The sequence below is a fragment of the Lolium perenne genome, chromosome 3 (genome assembly GCF_019359855.2).
Source record: "Lolium perenne isolate Kyuss_39 chromosome 3, Kyuss_2.0, whole genome shotgun sequence".
Lineage (NCBI taxonomy): Eukaryota > Viridiplantae > Streptophyta > Magnoliopsida > Poales > Poaceae > Lolium > Lolium perenne.
In genome coordinates this window covers 59,590,657-59,611,310 of record NC_067246.2, presented here as the reverse complement: position 1 = coordinate 59,611,310, position 20,654 = coordinate 59,590,657, and the positions used below count along the sequence as shown (strand labels likewise).

General features: G+C 44.2%; 2 protein-coding genes across 5 annotated transcripts; both read left to right on the top strand.

Annotated features, from left to right (window-relative positions):
* The first annotated feature begins 600 nt into the window (after nucleotides 1-600).
* LOC127339221 (boron transporter 4) lies at nucleotides 601-6,670 on the top strand. 4 transcript variants are annotated; one of them, XM_051365097.2, is made up of 14 exons: nucleotides 601-741; nucleotides 2,077-2,183; nucleotides 2,277-2,359; nucleotides 2,452-2,644; nucleotides 2,735-2,873; nucleotides 2,953-3,127; nucleotides 3,609-3,775; nucleotides 3,899-4,072; nucleotides 4,372-4,467; nucleotides 4,548-4,664; nucleotides 4,945-5,267; nucleotides 5,396-5,663; nucleotides 5,782-5,910; nucleotides 6,233-6,670. In XM_051365097.2, the coding sequence occupies exons 2-14, from the start codon at nucleotides 2,080-2,082 to the stop codon at nucleotides 6,263-6,265; spliced, it is 2,001 nt and encodes a 666-aa protein (XP_051221057.2). In that variant the 5' UTR covers nucleotides 601-741; nucleotides 2,077-2,079; the 3' UTR covers nucleotides 6,266-6,670. The 4 variants fall into 4 exon arrangements, 2 of the variants coding, with proteins under 2 accessions (XP_051221057.2, XP_071684065.1); XM_071827964.1 differs by having other exon boundaries at nucleotides 5,779-5,910; XR_011754931.1 differs by lacking the exons at nucleotides 601-741; nucleotides 2,077-2,183; nucleotides 2,277-2,359 and adding an exon at nucleotides 6,028-6,127 and having other exon boundaries at nucleotides 2,437-2,644; nucleotides 5,779-5,910.
* A 3,838-nt stretch (nucleotides 6,671-10,508) lies between these two features.
* On the top strand, nucleotides 10,509-19,050 carry LOC139838422 (uncharacterized). The gene is made up of 12 exons (XM_071827962.1): nucleotides 10,509-10,659; nucleotides 10,755-10,808; nucleotides 11,752-11,931; nucleotides 12,042-12,173; nucleotides 12,307-12,446; nucleotides 12,825-12,911; nucleotides 13,019-13,147; nucleotides 14,252-14,404; nucleotides 17,183-17,284; nucleotides 18,204-18,371; nucleotides 18,449-18,528; nucleotides 18,775-19,050. The coding sequence occupies exons 1-12, from the start codon at nucleotides 10,605-10,607 to the stop codon at nucleotides 18,821-18,823; spliced, it is 1,329 nt and encodes a 442-aa protein (XP_071684063.1). The 5' UTR covers nucleotides 10,509-10,604; the 3' UTR covers nucleotides 18,824-19,050.
* Nucleotides 19,051-20,654: the final 1,604 nt, after the last annotated feature.

Genomic DNA, 20,654 nt, shown 5'->3' with positions numbered 1-20,654 from the left:
ATTTTCGTGTCCGCGGGGCGACGCAAACGGACGCTCACGGACAATTAAATGCATCGCGTTCGTTGGAGATGTCATTATGTCTCCTCTTCTCTCCCCTCTAACTAAGCAAAGATATGTTATTTAATTCCTTAGAGCTTTGGGTGAACTTGGTTGCGGTGCAAGTGTAGTGTAGAGTAGGTGTTTGGCTGTTTCCTGTTTGCTCATTCGATCCGAGAAACCGTGGCCGTGCATGCGTTCGCACCCGGTTCCCCACCTGGCAGTGGCAGGGAGACGTGCCGGCGCGACCATGCCAAGGGCTAGGATCCGCCGCAGTCGCCGCGGATCTCGACAGGGGCCAACTCAGGGTCAGTCTCGCCTCTCCGGATCCCACTCGCCAGAGAGACCAGCGGAGGAGAAAACGCTCTTCCTCCCCCGGCTACTCTTCCTCGCCCCTCGCCGGTGGTCCCCACTCCCGCTCCGCCCCTTCCTCCTCCAGTTGTTTCTTTTCCTGCTCCTCACCCCCGTCCATTTATAAGTAGCCGCCTATCACGCCGCCTCCGCCCTCGACAACCCAACCGCGCCGCCCACTCCACCCCCCCCCCCCCCCCCCCCCCCCCCCGCCGCCGACGTCCTGCACGTCTCCGCCCCAGCGCCGAGGGAAGGAGGATCCGGCATTGCGCATCGGACCCGCGCCGCGACGTACCTTCTCCCGCGCTTCTCCCGCCGCCGACCCGGCGCCGCCGCGGCGCCTTCACCGGAACGGTACGCCTCCCGATCCGTACCCTTGAGTCTCGGTTCGGTTTCTAGATCCGCCGCGGTTAGGCGAGGCGCTCCTCCCGCGCGCGGGGTTCGGCACCGGTCGGACGCTCGCTCCATGTGGAGTTGCCGTACGTGTTTTTTCCTGCCGATTGATTCGGCACGCGTCGTTCCAGTTCGGTTCAACGTTTTTGTCGTGCGAGTTTTTTTTTTTCAGGAGAAACAATCGCACGAGCCGTCGAGCAGGCCGTGCGATCGATTCGCAGACGAGTGCGTGCAAATTTCTCGATCGAGTTTTACTGTCGGAGTTCATGAGTTGTTCGTGGTAACTAGTAGTATGTGGATGGACAGACGCCGCGCGCGTTCGTTCACCTCGGTCTCCGGTTTACGCGCATGTTGTGGATGCGGAGCGAGTTCCATTGGGATTTGCATGCCAGTTTTGCTAACTGTGGGTTTGATTCGTGGGCATAGATATACTACTGTCTGCGTCAGTTGTTGCACAGTGCGCTAGCTCTTCCTGTTTCGGCAGTTTTGGTGCAGCAGCTCATCGTTTTCCGTATGTGCTTTTATGGCAAAGTTTTATCGCTTCGAAATAGAGTCGTACCTGGAGTTGCAGTGTTTTGGGAACCTGCAATTTGAGCTGGTGCAGCAGCTCGTCTTTTCCGTATGTGCTTTTATGCCAAAGTTTGATCGCTTCGAAATAGACTACTACCTTGAGTTGCAGTGTTTTGGGACCTGGAATTCCAGGCTGTTCTTCGTCAGGTCGTTTATATACTTCCTTCGTTCATAAAGTGGCATGTGTCTTGTTCGTGAATGATCAGTACTAGTAGTAACAACTCCGCGTCAAAGTAAATGCAAAAAAATTTTGCACTCATTTTCTGTAACAGTGCTCAAGATATAAGTCACCCAAACTTTTCCACTGATTTTCTGTAAGAGTGCTCAAGATTTAAGTCACTCAAATGCGTCAGTTCCACAGTGCCCTTCCTGTTTCCGCAGTTTTGGTGCAGCTGCTCATCCTTTTCCGTATGTGCTTTTATGGCAAAGTTTGATCGCTTCGAAATAGAGTACAGTACTACCTTGATGAGTAGCCATGTTTTGGGGACCTGCAAGTTGGGCTGTTCGTCGTGTATTTACTTCCCTCCTTCGTGTTTTGTCCGTGGAATCACTAGTATACTAGTAGTAGTACCAGTATTAGTAAACTCCGCGTCAAAGTAAATATGCAAAATTTACCACTGATTTATTTTAGAGTGTTCACGGTTTCAGTCACCAAATGCCTACAGTATTTCCATGGAAATTTCTCGCCAGCGATTACTGATTCTCCCAAGGCTGATCTGTGCGCAGCTGATGGATCTATTGAGGAACCCTTTCAAGGGAGTGGTCGCTGATGTCAAAGGAAGAGCATCTTGGTACAAGGACGACTGGGTTGCAGGGTTCCGAACAGGATTCAGGTGAGTTTTGTTAATAATAAACCGAACCAGATCATCTCTAGTGGCTCGTCCAGTCAAATTTTAAATTTAAGCTCGCTTATGTTGCTTTGCCAGGATATTGGCACCTACCATGTATATGTTCTTCGCGTCTGCGCTCCCTGTCATCGCCTTCGGAGAGCAGCTGAGCAACGAAACAAGTCAGTACTTTCCCTCCTAATTACTATTATGCTGCACTTGGGCTTCAATCTCATCTAATTTGTAACCAGAAATAATTGATTCTTTGTTTCAGATGGAATCCTGAGCACAGTCGAGACATTGGCATCCACAGCGATATGTGGCGTAATACATTCCTTTCTCGGAGGGCAGCCACTGCTGATCGTTGGAGTGGCAGAGCCTACAATTATCATGTACACGTACCTCTACAACTATGCCAAGAAGCAGCCGGGTCTGGGGGAACGGCTATATTTGGCTTGGGCTGGATGGTACGTAGTACTAAAATAGATTAGACCCGATCCTGTGATAGCTTTTGGTATCATAAAAATAAATGCTCTGCGTTTGGTTGCTCTTGGCAGGGTCTGCATTTGGACTGCTATCATGCTCTTTCTTTTGGCAATGATCAATGCTTCCAATGTGATAAGCAGATTCACAAGGGTTGCAGGAGAGCTTTTTGGGATGCTCATCACTGTTCTGTTCCTGCAGCAAGCTATCAAGGTGCTGCTATTTCTAGCAAACCCTTGTTATTTTGTACCACGTGCAGGAAATACTTAACATGCAACCTGTCTATTGGCAGGGAATTGTGAGCGAGTTCAGTAAGCCTTTGGAATTTGAGATTGCCGACCGCACTTCACCGATATACCAGTTCCAGTGGGTATATGTCAATGGCCTACTTGGTGTTATCTTTTCAATTGGCTTGCTATACACTGCATTGAAGACTAGGCGGGCAAGGTCATGGCTGTATGGCATAGGTTGGGAACACGTTTTCTATTGCCCCTTATCTTGTTGTTGTCTGTGCAAACCGAACTCTCGTGTCACGTACTGACGTACACCACGCATCTTCAAATCAATCACATCCTTTCAATTTGCTAAGTGGAAGAGGGTAGGAAAAATCGTACTGGACTGGACATAGGATTGGGCCTGGTTCAGATAAGTCTTGAGCATAGACTTGGCCAACCATGGAGCTCATTTTAGGGGTGGGTCAGGTCAGCTTAAGGCTGGGCCTATTAAGCTGTGGTTGGGCTGAGCTGTTTCCTTTGCAGAATTTGTAGTCCAATCATGGCCATTTTTTTAAAAAACAAATTATGCTCCTTAAGCCCTTGAAATAATACCATTGCATTCTGAATCAGCTTCCAGTTGTGTCCAAAATTCTGTTTTATGCTCTAGCTCCATGTTTTTTTTTTTCCATTCACTGAGCCACTGATCACCGTGCCTTTGAATTGCCATTTGCAGGATGGCTTAGAGGCTTCATTGCCGATTATGGTGTCCCTCTTATGGTAGTAGTGTGGACAGCATTTTCATATGCACTACCAAGCCATGTCCCTTCAGGAGTGCCTAGGAGGCTCTACAGCCCACTTCCCTGGGAGTCAATTTCACTAGGACATTGGACCGTAGCAAAGGTATTAAGTCACATGACTTGTGATTCTAGATGTGCAAATATTATTTATGGACTTCCTAGTTTAAATTAACTTAGTAGAGCTTATACATAGTTCCTGAATGTTTTTTCTGGTGTTCACTTTCAGGATTTGTTTTCCGTCCCTCCAGCATATATATTTGCAGCGATCGTGCCTGCTTTGATGGTTGCAGGACTTTATTTCTTTGATCATAGTGTAGCTTCACAGTTGGCTCAGCAAAAGGAGTTTAATTTGAAGAAGCCTTCTGCTTACCATTATGACATTTTGGTACTTGGGTTCATGGTACGTGGTGTCTTAAGTCATTTTATCAGATAATGGGTTTATTTACATTAACTCTTCTTTTGTATGTCTTTCCATGGTTTTCTTAAGAACCATTAATAATTTGCTATATGTCAGTACAAAGCTGTCAATCCATTTATATTTCTGCCATAATACAAAGGAATGTGGATTAATGGAGAGGGCCACTAGGGGGGCTGTATAGACACCCCTCCCCATCTATCCTTAATCCTCGCTGCATTTTAACTTCAAGTTCTGATATACAATGTTGAATTTCCTTTTCTCATAGTATGTAAATTGTTCAGGTCCTACTATGTGGTTTGCTTGGAATTCCTCCATCAAATGGAGTGCTTCCTCAGTCCCCCATGCATACAAGAAGCCTTGCTGTACTCAGGGGACAGGTTAGTAAAGTTCAGACTGATTGTGTCTTATGGTATGGCAGTCAGCTTTTCTCACATGTCTTCTTTTTTCTGTCAAATAGTTTCTACGTAAAAAGATGCTTCAAACTGCCAAAGAGGGGATGGTGAAAAGTGCTAGCAGTTTGGAAATATATGGCAAGATGCAGGAAGTTTTCATCCAAATGGATAGCATACAGAATGTGAGTCTTCCAGTCATTGTTACTAAACTAGTTTATATCTTACCATGTAATTTACTGTTCATATGTTTTCCACATGACATTAAGTTTGTAGCGAATGATGTTGCAGCAGTTGCCAGAATGACTTCTAGGCTAAAGTCATGTAGTTCTTCTGCAACCTTCTTTTTCACACGCGATGTTTCCATACCTTATTTATTTTCAGTAAATGTTTAATGTTAATATTTTATTGATTATGTGGAAATGTTATCAATTACATCTTCATATGTTAAAAAATGTGGTGCAGGCTGATTTTGTTGACAAGGACTTGAAGAGTTTGAAGGATGCGGTGCTGCGTGAAGGTGACGAAGAAGGGAAATTGGCTGGAGAATTTGATCCTAGAAAACATATTGAAGCCCATTTGCCTGTTCGCGTGAATGAACAGAGACTAAGCAACCTGCTGCAATCCTTACTAGTTGGTTGCTGTGTTGGAGCCATGCCAGTTATCAAGATGATACCCACTTCGGTTCTCTGGGGTTACTTCGCCTATATGGCCATCGATAGCCTACCTGGGAACCAGTTTTGGGAAAGGATACGGCTTCTGTTCGTTGGAGCAAGCCGACGCTACAAGTAATGTCTATTCTGCATCATCTGAACAAATGAAATTCCTACTTGCTTCCTTTTGTATTATACTGTTGTCGTAAGCTCAGCGACCATATAACCGATTACACTAACGCACGTTGTTGTAACCTTTGCAGGGTCTTTGAAGGTCCCCATGCATCTTTTGTGGAGTCGGTGCCTTCAAGAACAATATCTGTCTTTACGATCTTCCAGATTGTCTATCTCTTAATATGCTTCGGCACAACATGGATACCAATAGCAGGGATCCTCTTCCCTCTACCCTTCTTCCTCATGATTCTCATAAGGCAGCACGTTCTACCAAAGTTTTTCGAGCCCAATGACCTGCGGGAACTGGACGCAGCTGAGTATGAAGAACTTGAAGGGGTCCACCTCGAACACACACTGGTACAAGTTCAGCTCTCACTCTACGCTATTTTTTTGTCAGTCCAGATTATGTTTCGCTCTACAATACCCTTGGAGTCTGTTGTTGTTTGTTAATATGAAATTTTTGGTTTCTCAGCAGGAGGATGATTGCTCTATTCCAGGAAGCTGTGACAACAGAAATGATGCTGAGATATTGGATGAGCTCACAACAAACCGTGGAGAGGTGAAGCACAGAGCTGTAACCCATCGTGAAGAAAAGCACCTTCAGGTAAAAAACTGGACATGGATGGCATTACAATTGCAGCTACTGTACACTGTAGATAATACGGTGTGACAGCTTAATGTCTTTACACAATCTGACCTTTTTGCTGGCTTCGCATAGGAGCCAACCGGTTGAACTTTTGAGCTATTTTCTCTTTTTTTGCGGAAGAACACACATATCAGTACATGGTTATTTTGTGCCTATAATTGGCAGATTTCACGTAGTGAGTTAATCCCTTTGCATACCTTTTTTTTTCTTTTATAAGAAGGGGGGTTTTGACTTTTGATGCCATCTATTTGAATTTGACAATTTCAACTCCAACATGCAGGTCCATTCAAATGCTGTTCAACCAAGAGTGTGAAGATAGAAAAGCGTCCCGAGAACTGAGGCTTTCTTGCTTGTTCGATAAGAAGTGTAGAGTACATCCTCAAGCAGCAGGACATGGCTAAATGCACTATCATTCGCTAATATGCATGGTAGCTTTTCCGATAAGCCATGATTGTGTATGGTACGAAGTAAGATCAGGTAATTAGCAGTAAGAGCAGATTGAAGAGAAGTATTGGATAGGAATGGGGAACTTGCCAGAATGGTAATGAGTAGAAGTAGAAAGATTAGCACATTAGATATTAGCTGCAAAACTGTTGCTCGGTGACCTGTTGCCTGTGTACTTAGCTTGTTCGGCTTGACTGTAAAAACAGTCTATCATTTGCACGAGAAGCAGTGAATCTGTCGCGTATTCTGGCCGCACTTTGGTGACTTTGTTCAATTTCTTTTCCATAGTTACAGTTTGAGTACAAGACTAAGAGCATCTCTAGCTGATCCCCAATAACCCCAAACCGAAAAGACGGATGGGTACCCGACACCAGTTTTGTGATTTCTGAAATCATGTGGCAGAACAGATACTGGAATTTTTTAGTTAGATTCAACGAAAGTTTCAACTACGATCAACATAGATTCAACGAAATATATATAGATAGTTAGTTTGGTGCATTTGACAAGATAAAAGCTAGGTTTAAGACTATGGTGACCTAAAGGTGGCGGCAGTGCTTCATTGCATAGGAAGGTGGCATTAATCACCGTGGCGGGAAGCCGACAATGATCACACCGCGGCATCCATGACAGTGAGGGAATAATGCGTCGATCCGCTAGGGTGTGCCCCCAACCCGAACAGGTTGAAGGATGCAGCCAATTTTCTATCCACGGTCCGGCCCAAACGAACCAAAACAAATATTTTGTTGTCTAAAATAAATCGAGGAGCTAAAAATAGCATTTATTTTAGCAGGACAAGGGTCAAATTAAAACAAAGGGGCGAAGCCCCAAAACGGCCAGTAGTATTTAGGCGCAGGAGCATGCATATATGACAGGGAAGCAATATCGGTACTACTTTCAGGAAATTAGCGTGGCTACATCGAAAAGCGAAACAAAAAGTCTCACCATTAAATAAAGAACACCTACCATCTAAGACTACCCACAATGGGAGTATCATAGCTAGTATCATGCATCACATGCATGCAAAAAGCTGATGTGTCACATCAATAAATGAAGAAAGAGATGGTAGTAGTATCGTAGGTAGATACTGTATCATAGCACGTAGAACTAGAAAAATTAATATCAAAGCAATCTTGTACACACTTTTGCATTGAGATTCTACAAATCACTAAATATAACTAATCTATGATACTACTACATGATACTATGCATTGTGAAGATAGTATCACATACTAGTACCATATGCATGATACTACTATATGATACTCCCCATTGTGACTAGTCTAAACCTTCGAAAGCGGAAACCACCATGTCGAAGGTTTAGAATGTAGAGGTTCTTAACTGATTTAACTAGACTTTATAACTCCATATTTTGCTTGCCAAAGCACATGGCGTCTAATAAAATCAAAACGTTTGAAAACTCCTTTCTTTACCAAAAAAAAGGACATCATAAACCAGGCGGCACTTCTCGGTCAAAATAATTCTACCACCAAAAGATAAGAGCATATCCAGCCGCGTTCCCCAAAGCGTCCCTCAAAGGGATTTGGGGCAGGATAAAAAAACTGTTCCAGCCGTGTCCCCCAAAGCCCATTTTTGTCCGGCGCGCCCCGATACGGTGTCCGGCGCCTCGAGCCCGTCCCCGTCCCACAGGGGACGCTCCGGGCACGGCGGACACAACGAAAAGCGAGGCGAACCGAGCGGGCCCGACACGTCAGCGGCTCGGATGCTCAACCGCCACCTACGTAGCGACGGTGCAGTTGCCGGGAAGCGGAACCGTCGCATTGGCAACCGCGTCGACCGACGCGCCAACCGCCGGAATGGAGCGCAGACTCCTGGGAAGAGCAACCGCCGCTCTCTTCGACTTCTGCGCCACCGTTCATCCGCGCTCAATATACGTAGGCGCTTTCGGATCTTCAACCTGTTGCCATTCATCCAAGCTTCCATCCGACACCCCCAGCGACGATGAGCTACACCTCACAGCTTCCATCCGACACCTCCAGCGAGGGCAAGTCTGCTGGATTTCGCCATTGGTGGGACAGAACCCGGACGCCCAGCAGCGGCGGCGATTCCCTGCCGGCACTTGACAGCGAGGAGGAATGGCTGGGCGTGGAGGAGGACGTGGAGGAGGAAGGGTCAGAGGAGGCGGTGGCCCGTGCGAAGGTGGAGGCGGACGCGAAAGCGAAGGCCAAGGCCAAGACCAAGGCGCAGCCGGCGAGCACCGGCGACGACGAGGAGGACACTAGTTCCTCTGACGAGTCGGCCGACACCGCCTCTTCACAAGAGGTGACGAGCAGGAAGCGCCACCGTGATGACGACGACAAGGCGGAGCCATCATCGAAGAAGAAGACGAAGTAGTTTAAAATAATTTATATGTAATTTAATTATGTTTTGTCGAAGTTTTATATGTAATTTGTTCATTTAAACCGATTTGAATATTAGTAAAGAGTTTTCTTCTATCTATTTAAATTATTTTTATATTTGGGGGGCAACGTTTGGAGGACGCGACTTGGGAGCGACGTCCCCCAAACGCGGCACGAACAAAACACGTCTCTCAAACGCTCGATTCGGCGTGCTTTGGGGGACGGTTTGGGAGACGCGACTGGAGATGCTCTAAGAGCATCTCTAGTGGAAGGTGCAAATTTGGACGTGTATATCTCTATATACACGTTCATATACACATCGCTAAATTTAACACCTCCCAGTTTTTCAGTGGAACGTGTATCAGGACGTGTAAATCAGAACGTGTATATTCCAACAGCTATATTTGATCACCATCCATCTGCAAACAATCAACAAAGACAGACAGCCAACATCAAATTAGTAACCAGAGAGTTCTTCTTGTACACATCAGGTTGTACATCAGTACAAAATCTGTAGCAAAACACTATCAAAGCACAACTATTTTAGCCCCAGACCACGATCGTGCATCAAATTGACATGGAGAAGCCCCAAATTGACATGGACATATACCAAATCGACATGGCCAAGCCGGCCTCCCCACTGTCCATGGCCGCACCCACACCCGCCGCCACCTTCCAGGCCGCACCCGCCGCCTTCCTTTTCTCCAGGGCGAGCGCCGCCGCCTCCAGGCCGCACCCGCCGCCTTCCCTTTCTCCAGGGCGAGCGCCGCCGCCCTCCAGGCCGCACCGGCCGCAGCCTCCCAGCCCATCTCTCCGTGCCCGCCGCATCACCACAGGCCATCTCTCCGCACCCGTCGCAGCACGCCAGCCCCTCTCTACGCGCCCTCCCATCTTCATGGCGCGCGCCGCCGCATCTGGCGAGCCAAGCGGCCGCCGCATCTGGAGATGGGGGCCGGCCGCCGTGCGACTCCCCGCGCCTCCCCTGACCTCTTCTCTACATGCGGGAATAAAAAAAGGGGCGAGAGAGAGAGAGCTTACCGGAGGGGAGTGGCCGCCGGCGAGCTTCGATGGCTCCGGACGAAGGCGGGATGCGAGCGGGAGCAGAGCTGGGGAGAAGAGGTTCCGTTTTCACGAGCGTGGCTCGGGCGTGTTTACTTCCACGATGAGTAGCGTCGTGGATGGACGTGTAAAGCTTCCACGACCGTATACACGATCCACTGGGGACTGATTTTGGGCCAGAAACGTGTAAACGGGCTTTACACTTCCATATAGACCATCCACTAGAGATGCTCTAATAAACTACGTTGCGAGCAGGGGCATTTTCTCTCTACCTTTCCTCTGCCGGTTCTATCAGTACACCATTTCTATGCAAGTTTCCAACAAATCACTGTCTAGAGTGCACTGTAGCGACTGATCTGGTCTCTTCTTTCAAAATCAAGGGCTACGATTCGCTCGAGCTGCCCAGGTGGAGTAGCGCCTACGGTTCCTCGGCGCCATTTCCGTGGGAGTGGCAGCCTTCCGCTCGTCCTCGGACCACACGTGTCACCCGACCACTGGCGCGTCCCACCCACCCGAGCGACGAGTTCAGGATGGACCTGGTCTTCGTACGCCGAGCGTGGACGCGCGACCGGCGAACCACATAGAGATTCCGGTGCACCAACACCAGGCTCACCCACTGTACCGCGCCGTCGCCGTCCTCGCCACTTTTCACCGGGCAAAACCCGGCCAGAGCAGAGCTCCAAAGTGGAAGGCGTCCCCAAGCTGAAACCCCAAGCTCCCGTTCGCCGCACCACGCCGCCGCGCACCGCGGGGTTCTCCGCCGCTCGCCGCAAGGGAGATTGCGCGCCTGACATGGCGGCCCCGTTCATCTACCGCCCCTCCTCCGCCGCCGGCGGCGACGGCGACGGTACGTCGTCGAGCCCTCGCTTCCAGCTCCTGCAGATTCGGCCCCATTCGCGGTATTTCCCCACTCTGGCTGACATGCGCTCGCGGCGTCTGCAGGTGGGCAGGCTCTCTTCAAGGCGGCCACTGACGGCAACCTCGGCCGCCTAAAAGGTAGCCCCTTACTCTTGATCCTCCTGACCCCCCCGCATCCAGTCATGTGGTTTTTCCTCACTTCGGTCCGGCTGTAGACACGCTGCTTGGCTACGTGTGTTGTGCGCGCGCGTGCTGTGTTCGCGGGGTCGGAGGATGTTCTGTTCAGATATGCTGCATTGCTGCGGGCCTGCGCCTAGCTGTCTGCTTGCAGGATTCTGTGTTTTGTAAAAGTACTCCTCTATCCACGGAATAAAAGTACTCTGTCTGTAATGTTGTATACGGTTAGCTTGGTCGGATGCTATATATTGATCGCTTGATTTGATGATGCATTCAGTGGGCGTTGGATGCAATGTAGGAAGAAATGTTTAGATTTGCATGAGAAGCACCGCATCTGCCACGTGTACGTCTTTGTTCTGCAATGTAGGAAGAAATGTTTAGTCTTCTTGCGTAGTTACAGTGTGCACTTCCTACAAATACAGTTTTCTATATATAAGTTGTCATAAGAAAATAGTTCTATGCTTCTGTCAGTTATACTACTCGTAACAGTTTGCTATCCAGTAACTCTTGTCGAATGTTTTCCCATAATCAAAATATTGTTCTGAGAACAAACATGACATGCAATTTTAGGATGGGTCAACGCACTCGCATGATTACATCATTTGGGCTATCATGGACTGAATCAACAGACATAAATACTAACAAGTCACAGTATAAATGCGCCAACTTTGGATGAAATGATCCGATTGTCCATTACATCCAAATCTACTGTCTAAGCAAGAACTCTGAAATGATGGCTGTGTGGTATTTTCACTGGGTAACAGTCCAGCAATGTTAGATTGGTCCCTTTTAACTTCACGAGGTTCTTGTCCATTTCACATGTTTGCTTCTTTTCTTTTGGTTTATTAGTTTGTTAATTTGTCTACCCGCTTCTATAATATGACTATTTTACTTTTGAGGGCAGGCATTGTAAAGAGTCTTACCAAAGATAAAGGTGACACGTCGGCCATCTTTTCTTTCAACACGGGTGGACTTTCTGTGTTGCATATCGCGGCATCCTTTGGCCATCTGGAGGTCTGCAAGTATTTGGTGGAGGAGCTGAGGGGAGATGTAAATGCTCCTGGATATGGCCCTGCAGCTCGAGGTCTTTCTCTATCTGTTTCACCATGTTTGAAATTGGTAACTCACATGTCAACGATTGGACACTGACAACATGAGATTTTTGATTGCGCTGAGGATGTACCTTTACTGTAGGCATGAATGCGTTTATGGCGTCTGCTCAGTCTGGTGATGTCCCAATCGTAAAGTACTTTCTTGATCGTGGTGGTGATCTAATGAAAGTAGATGACAAAGGACGCACAGTTCTCCACCATGCTGTGTCTGCAGGTGCGCTCTTGACAAACACATTTACATATAGTTTCTGCAATCAATCTGGTTGTACTAGTAACCATGTACTCTACAATCAGTGTGTTCACTGTTTGTGGACATTTGACTTACGGAATCATCTTGTTCACCTCAGGATGTTGTAAGGTAACAGAGTTCCTCCTTTCAAAAGGAGTGCCAGTCGACGTGGACAGTGGCCGTGGAACCCCACTCTTTTTTGCTGCTACAAATGAGCAGGATAAGACACTGAAGATTTTGTTGGACCACCACGCAAATGTATATTATGCCTTGCACTATTTCTTATTTCTCATGATCCAGAGTTAATTTGGACAGTTAGTTTTTAGTTTGCCAACAAATTAGATGATGTGGACAAATATGGCTTCAACTGGGACTGTTTTGGTTGCTTGGAGTAGCATATTCTTAGATACTGCAGTACATAATCATTTCTTAGGTTTATAAAATCCAAAAAATGTGTTTAGTCTGGATTATGATTCGATGACCCACTTACCGTCTGATCCATTGAACCACCAAACACAACTGGTAGATTGTATGACGATATACTTTTAAATTAGGATAGCCTTGTTCATCTGAAAATAATCTCTTTAGTTTATCTTGCCACCTGAGTTTCTTAATAACACAACACCCTGATTTCAGCCTAACATCGTTGTGGGCGGTATGGGAGATCCCTTGTGTATGGCTCTTACTTTCCGTTCATTGAAGTGCATGAAGCTACTAATTAAGGTGAGAATCCTCTGGATTATTTTTCATGATGTTGTGATTTCTCTCAGCTGCCATAGCTCTGTCATGCTTATCACCATGAACATTCTGTTGCACAATCCTTTTCACAGGCTGGTGCCAATGTTGATGGCAAGGGTTGCGCTATGACTCCTTTGGTGTTTGCTACGGCACGAGGAGGATATACCAAGTTCATTCATTTTCTACTGAAGGCTGGCGCAGATCCCAATATTCCCGATGATGTATGTTTTGTATTTATTTCTATATATTTTGCTGACCTGGTATGCAACATGTCATCTATTAAAGCTTCTGATGATACAACGAGTAGTATTATACAGCTCTTCTTATTATTTGGGGAGCTATTTTGGAATGAGTTTAGGTTGCTTTGTGTCGTCGACTATGCTAATGGGAAATTGCACTTGTGCGTAGTATAGTTGTCTTGACCTTTCACCCAAAAGTTCATATCATTATAAAAAAGGACATATGCAGGCTCCTCACATACTTAGATGTTAATTCACCTCAGGGAAATTGAGCCCGGGTGAGCGGGGTGACACCACTGTGCATCCACCACTTGGATACAGCACAATTCTCAATGGTCTATATCTATATACAGTTGTTATTTTCTGTTGATCGTCTACTATTGAGTTTCAGCTGAATGACTATGCCTATTCTATTCTAGCCTATATACATATACCATTTCCGAAAACTGTTTGCCACATGCTTGTATCCAACAAGTTTGCAATATATATCAGTATTTTTCCCTTTTGAAGAAAGGTCACATCGATGCATAATTAATCAGTTTATGAGATAGGAGGTCTCATCATTCTGGGTAGCAGCATTTCTCAAATGTATGCATCCATGCATGCAGCAAACAATAAAATATATTGGATTTATTTGGTTTACTATATGTTCTGCATCCCAATTGCTGATATTTTGTTTTCATTCTTTACTCCAAGAGCCTGTTTATATTGATGCTACCATCAGTCAAAAGATCTCTTGAATAAATCATGTGTACAGCAACCACTTTTATCTATTTATTTGATGGGTACGTAAGTGGGATGCCACTTTTTTTTGGCTGAAATGCCTCTCTATGGAACTTGCGTTAGCATTTTTAAATGCTTAGAAAAATTGAAAATGCTTGATGGGTAAAATCTTTGTTGATATATTTGATATAAAAAATTACCGTGATCCTGGTTCTTTCTGAAAATATTACATTTATTCATTATTTATACATTATGTGATGTTTATGTTCTTTTTCTATATTCTAAATGTTCCCTTCTTGAATGTCATAGATTTTTTCCATCAAAATAAAACAAATGACAGTTACTTTTCCTTCTGTTGTCCAGTTGGGTAGGTTGCCAGTAGAGATTGCTGCGTTACGTGATTGCAGGGAAGAGGTTGAAATGTTGTTTCCTCTTACTTCCCCACTTCCAAATGTCCCAAAGTGGACTATTGAGGGAGTAATTTCTCACGCGAAAACTGAAGCTAGAAAGCCAATGGTATGTTATTTTCTGTTCTTATGCTGTTTTTTGTGTTGAATATTGCTTGAAAGCTAAACTTTTATTTTGTTCGTATTCTGATTTCTCCATTCATTGTTATAATGAGCTGTGGTTACTATATGCTTGACAGTTGACACCATATGTTCAATCAGAGAATTACAATTTTTTTATATATGGAGGTACTGTTAGGTGTGTCAACTTGTGATAACCATATAAACAGTTTATTAAGTGCTGACTAGCTAAGAACAAACGAGTAACTGTAATTTAGAAGGGTAGAGATAACATTTTCCCCTGGTTTAGCAACAATGCTGCACACCAATACACATCATGAATCCATGTGTGGTATGCTCTATCAATCTGGTAACAGAATATAATATAAAAAACCCTGGATTTTTATGAGTTGAAAATGCTAACCAAACTCGGTTTTAGACTGAATAATTGGTTCAAATCATAAAGTAGAAGAATTCTGCTGCTTCCAAGGTTGAAAAGTACACCATACACCTGATAAGATCGACTCTTATGTCAAAGTAATTCCTGTAATATTTTAAAAGTGATATTTGCATGTAAATAGTACGCCATTCTCAATTCTATTAACTGTCTTAAGCTTATGTTGTGTAGAGCTTCGAGGCAAATCTCGTAATGCTGTAGAATTGTTAGATGCTCTCTGCTACGGGAATGCTTGAATATGGTGCATAGATATGGTTTATCATACCTTGGTTGGGAAGTGCACCAGAACCATGTAGAGGGTGTCTAGTTGGTAGTAGTAATAATGTCACCTGAACAATATATTTTCTTTCAGTGACATGCTAATTCTAAATTATGCCGCACTCTTTTCTCTTGTGACTAAATTCTTGATGCCTAGATAATGCTATCTTTCTCGTATATATTTGAGCCCTTTATTATCCAACTATGTACCTAATTGGTGAGAACATATTCAATGTGTTCTCTTTGGTTGTTTTCGTGAAAGAAGTAATACCTTGACCTCTGCTCATATTCTCATGTTTCCTGTTGCCCGCCATCTACTTTGCACTGCAGGCATCACATGGTTTTTGGTAGATTGCAACATTATTCTTACTTTGCTGACAACAGTGATAAAGAAAAGAATGAGTGTGCTATAGTAGCACTTTTCTGAAGTACAGAAAAGAGTCCTGATGTTCCTCATTTCTAGACTTATTGCACATTGTTTATTTTTATTTTTCTTATTCTAACTTATTTGGTCTCGTGATCAAACACTGTTAAATTTAACTCATCCAAAATAGTGTTCAAATATAATAGCCAATATGTGCAACCCAAAAAAGCATGATTGAATTTTGATGGAAATTAGATCAAGCGTATCAAGTTGTTTGTAAATATATTGATTCATTACTAAGGAAATCAATGGCGAGGTCTGCTCTCCCTGTGGACAACCATAAACTAATGGTATCTTGTGGTTGAAGAATTTCATAGGAATTTTGTAACATTTTATCTTATAGAACCCTTTTCTATGCATTACATAGGATTTCTAGCAAGTGCTCAACCCCATGGAAAATTGCATCCATGTATTGCTTGGCATCGTGTCATATTTAACTGTTATTCATGCATTTTGAGGATCTTGCCCTCTGAAGAGGTCTTGATACTGATCTTTAGGTTTTACTCCTCAACTCTCGTCACCCTTTGGAGTCTATACCAACCAAAACAATTTGAGGAGTTATGCATCAGTAATTAAATCTAAGTAATCAAAGGCTCAATCATATCTAAAGTTGTGACGATCTTCTCATCCACATGTCATTGGTTTAATGCAATTGTGTTCTTTTATTTGTGCAACGTCAGGCCACCTCCTGGTGCTTGCACTCATTCCCCTATTACTCAAATAGCATATGTCGCTTTGTTCTCGTTAGAGCTTGTTATATCCAAACATGTACACATTGTTTTGCAAGTAATTATATTATATGAGCAGAACTAAAATTTCTTACTAATTTGACCAACCCACATCAACATAATCTATAACACCACTAGACCATAAAGGATTGCATAGATCTTACAAAGATAACCAAGTGTATAATCTACATGCTACTTGTATGTATTATGCATGTTATTTCTATTTTCTGAACTTATGCATGTCCATCTAAAAATCCATTATAAATGCATGTGTTGTTTTCTGTCCCTCGCCATGTACGGGTGCCTCTCGGAGTCCTGATTTTTTTTACAGGTTGATGCTTCCTGGACCCTGGCATATATAAGAGACACTACTTAGACGTTAATTCAGATTGGTTTCCCAGCAGTGGACGTTAAGTACACAGTTCACACCCATCCAAAACTTAGGAAAGCCTGTTAACATAGAGATCTATCTGCACTGTCCTTTTCAGACCCGTTACTTTTCTGCTGATACTATGTGGATGTAAAACTGGACTTTTTTTTATAAAGGTGGCCATATTCATCACTTGATGCAGAGACTTGGGGATCCCCCGTCCCGAAAAAAGGTTCCGCAGGAGTCGCTTTTAAGACTTTGACTTTTGGGTTTGATCCGAATAAAAATTGGCACAGCTCGTCTCTGAAAAATGAAACATTCGGCCCTTATGCCAGTTTGGAAGCTTAGATTTTGACAGGTTGCTGCACTTTGAGCTTCAGACCAGTAATGGATATCTCCATTTGAAGCAGCTTGATAGGCACCGAGACACCACACTATGAATGTCAAATACAAAGTTGTTGAACTTCTTTTCCAGTAGAAATTATCATATTAAGTGATGATTATTCTAAAAATTCAACATTCAATTCATGTCCCATTTATTTATTGTCTAGGAGCAAAGGGACCGTGAAAGAAGGAAAGATTTCTTAAAGTCACAGGCTGATACAGCATTCAAGCAGAAGGAGTATAAGATGGCATCTGGGTTTTATGATTTGGTAAACCTCTTGCAGTTATCTATAATGGTTTTGAGGGTTCGTTTTTTCTTTTACCAGTGAACTTACAGGAGAGCATTTTGCTGTTTGCTAAGTTGGTTTCTTGTGATCTACTTTTATTTACATCAGTTGGCCAAAAAACAATGTATTTTATAATGAACACTGGGAGTATGACACAATGATTCCATGAGGTCCATCACTACATCTATGTCAGATGAAGTATTGTGTATGCAGCCACGATACATCTAACTGAAGGACCAAGGCCCATCTAAAATGGATATAATCTGAAGCCCCTAAAAATAACAATGTGCTAAAATTCATAATCTTACCATTTGGGTAGAATGGAACATCCAATCATGGAGCCCATTTAGGGTGACAAAATTAAAACAAAGATTGTCTGGTCCTTGATGCATATGATAGATATGAAACAACAAATGGGTGATATGTAGATGCTAGGTAATTTTCCCTGTAAATACTTAACATGATTTTGCGTGATTTGTCTGATTGGGACTGATCTCAACTGATGGAGATTAATATGCACATATCTGACTTCACTTAAGAAACTTATTTGACAGAATCTACACAGGTTTTAAAAGAGATAATATCATCGGATATGTGAATCTTTGACATGGTTGTCTAATGTTTCTGCCAATGTGTTCGACATTATGGCTGATGACTATGCACCAGATGGTTTAACTGTAGCTAAATTGACTGTACATGTAAATTGAACAAGCCAAGCAGTCTAATTCGACAATGTGTTCTGCAACTCCGTTCTGCAGTATTAGACATCTTTCTACGTGATAGCTCATGAATAGTGTTATAGTATAGCTTTTTTTAATGGCATAACATTAAGTATACAGTAATATTTGCGTTTTTTTAGACAAACAGTAATATTTGCATGAACTCTCATGTTTGACCATAGGCAATAGCCCATGGAGAGAGTGCAACACTGTATGCAAACAGGAGTCTCTGTAAGCTGCTCATGGGCAATGGTGAAGATGCTTTGTCAGATGCTCTCAGGTGCAGAATGCTGCGACCTAAATGGGGAAAAGCTTGCTACCGACAAGCTGCAGCTCACATGCTACTTAAGGTGTGTGTCTAGCTTGCCAGTTTTTTTCATATTGATGTCGCTGTCTGGTTATGTTCCTTGATTTGCTCTGCACCCAGGAGTATAAACAAGCCTGTGATGCTCTCTTGGATGCACAAAAATTGGATCCTGGGAATGTCGAGATTGAGAATGAACTACGGTAACCTACTGTCTACTGCTTGTATCTTTTGAGGGTCTTCCAAATGTTAGTAGTATGGTTTCAGGTTGACCATAGAAGCAATTGGTTATGTGCCAGTAGCAATTCGTTCCACACCTCTTAAGAACTTCTTTTGTTTCTTACGGTCTGAGACTCTCAGTAGAAAGGAATCATGTAGATATTGAGTTGCAAATTGAGGATTTTTCGTTAGAGCTGACATTTCCATTTCACCCGGTTGAATTCTTGCAGGAAGGCAAGGGAACTCATGAAGAATCCTTCTGGCGATCGTGAGCAGTGAGGTGCGGCCCTGCGCATTGGACTGCAGGCTGCAACATGTGCCAGCTTTCACAAGAGTAGAGCTAGCAGGAACTCATAGTCCCTATGTTTTTTTGTTAGGAACCAAAAACTCTGAAAACTTGATGCGAACCTTGCGTCTGCAGACTGTTGAGACGACTTTGTATGAGATTTTGTTATGTGGCCCGTATGCAGTCCTCTTTTGCATGAGTATGTTTGCAATTCTAAATATTTCAGTTTCCTTGTACACGACACGGTGCCATGACCATGAAGGCAGCCGCGTTTGAATTGTAAATACGAGCATTTGAAATTTAGCTCACTATACGCGTCCTTGGAAGTCTGGTGACGTGTGATGATCGTAAGTGGACTCTGCGTCTGTCAGTGATTAACTATTTACTTTCTTTTTGCTCCTAAGTATATTTTTTTACAATCAATACCACATATATTTATAGTAATAATAATACATGATAGAGATACACGAGTTATCTCTAATGATTACAAAATAAAGTTTAAAAGATAGTAGCAAATCTTTGAGGTTTACAAACTCTTCAATGACACAATCTTCTACTTTCTTGAAGGCAGCCAACAGATATCAAACCATAGACATGTAAATATCAAAGAAGATTCTCGCATAGTTGCAATGCTAATGCTACATGAACGCACACAATCGTTAAAATATCAAAGAAGATTCTCGCATAGTATCAAGACCACCATGTCAGGGAATAACAACCGATTAGCCTTGTCGGCTTCGCTGGAGAGCGGAGAGTGCAAATCACCATTGTCGAGGACATAGGCAGCCGGGACAAAAACCGCGAGGATAATCCTCCTCGCCGCAACTATGAGAAAACATCATCATTGACGAAGGAGATCCTTGTCATCGAACAAAAAACCGAAGTTCACTTATTGCAGATGATGCCATCTCCATTGAGAGGAAACCAACAAGAAGACAGCTACCAAAACCCTAACATAATCTACTGAAAACACCACACATAGATCGGTTTCCCTACTCCTCCCGACGTAGGCGAAGCTGACCGGAGGAGGGAGAACCGATCTATGGAGGAGGCTGAAGTGGAGGCGTCTAGGTTTTCACGCAGGTGGCGGCTTTTGCTTCTAAGTGTACTATTTATTAATTTGTGTAATATTTTGATGCCAGATCCAAATTATATTCGGCTTTATCTCCGGGCTCCCAACATATGGTTGTTGACGACTCGCTAGTCATGTCTTTTTATACTAGTGGTTCTTCTTCGAAATAGGCTTTTGCCCCGCTATATTAATATAGCAACCACCGATACAACATAGAGACCATCGCTGGGCAAACAGCACAACAAAGCCCAAAAGGAAACAAAAGAAGAAGATAAAAGGAAAACAATGTCGACAAAGCTGGATCGACGAAAACAGTGATGATCCGCAACCGCTGCGCCCTCCGAAGAATTCCACCACGATCTTGGCCCTCCGAAGCGCCGCATACCAAAGCAGCACCTTCAAGAAGGGATGCAATGATGTCGACGCTACTGCCCGGACAAAGCCTAGGGTTTCCCCGATATGCGGGAGGGTTGTGGGGAGGGGGAACCCTGACGCCCCTCAAGAGGGAATGGCGGCGCCCTCGAGTGTCACCGCGTTGGTGTCGGCCATCCGACAAGGATTTCTCCCGTCCCCCAAAGAACCACGACCGGACACTCCATCGCGCTCCACCAACCTTGCCGCCCACCAACTCGCGCCACCACGGTCTTGCAATCACCACTGCCGTTTCACCGTGGACCAAAGAGGACAACCAACGAGACCGGGAGGAGGCATCCTGTTGTGGGTATACTTCATGGGTGTACCATCGACAGTGC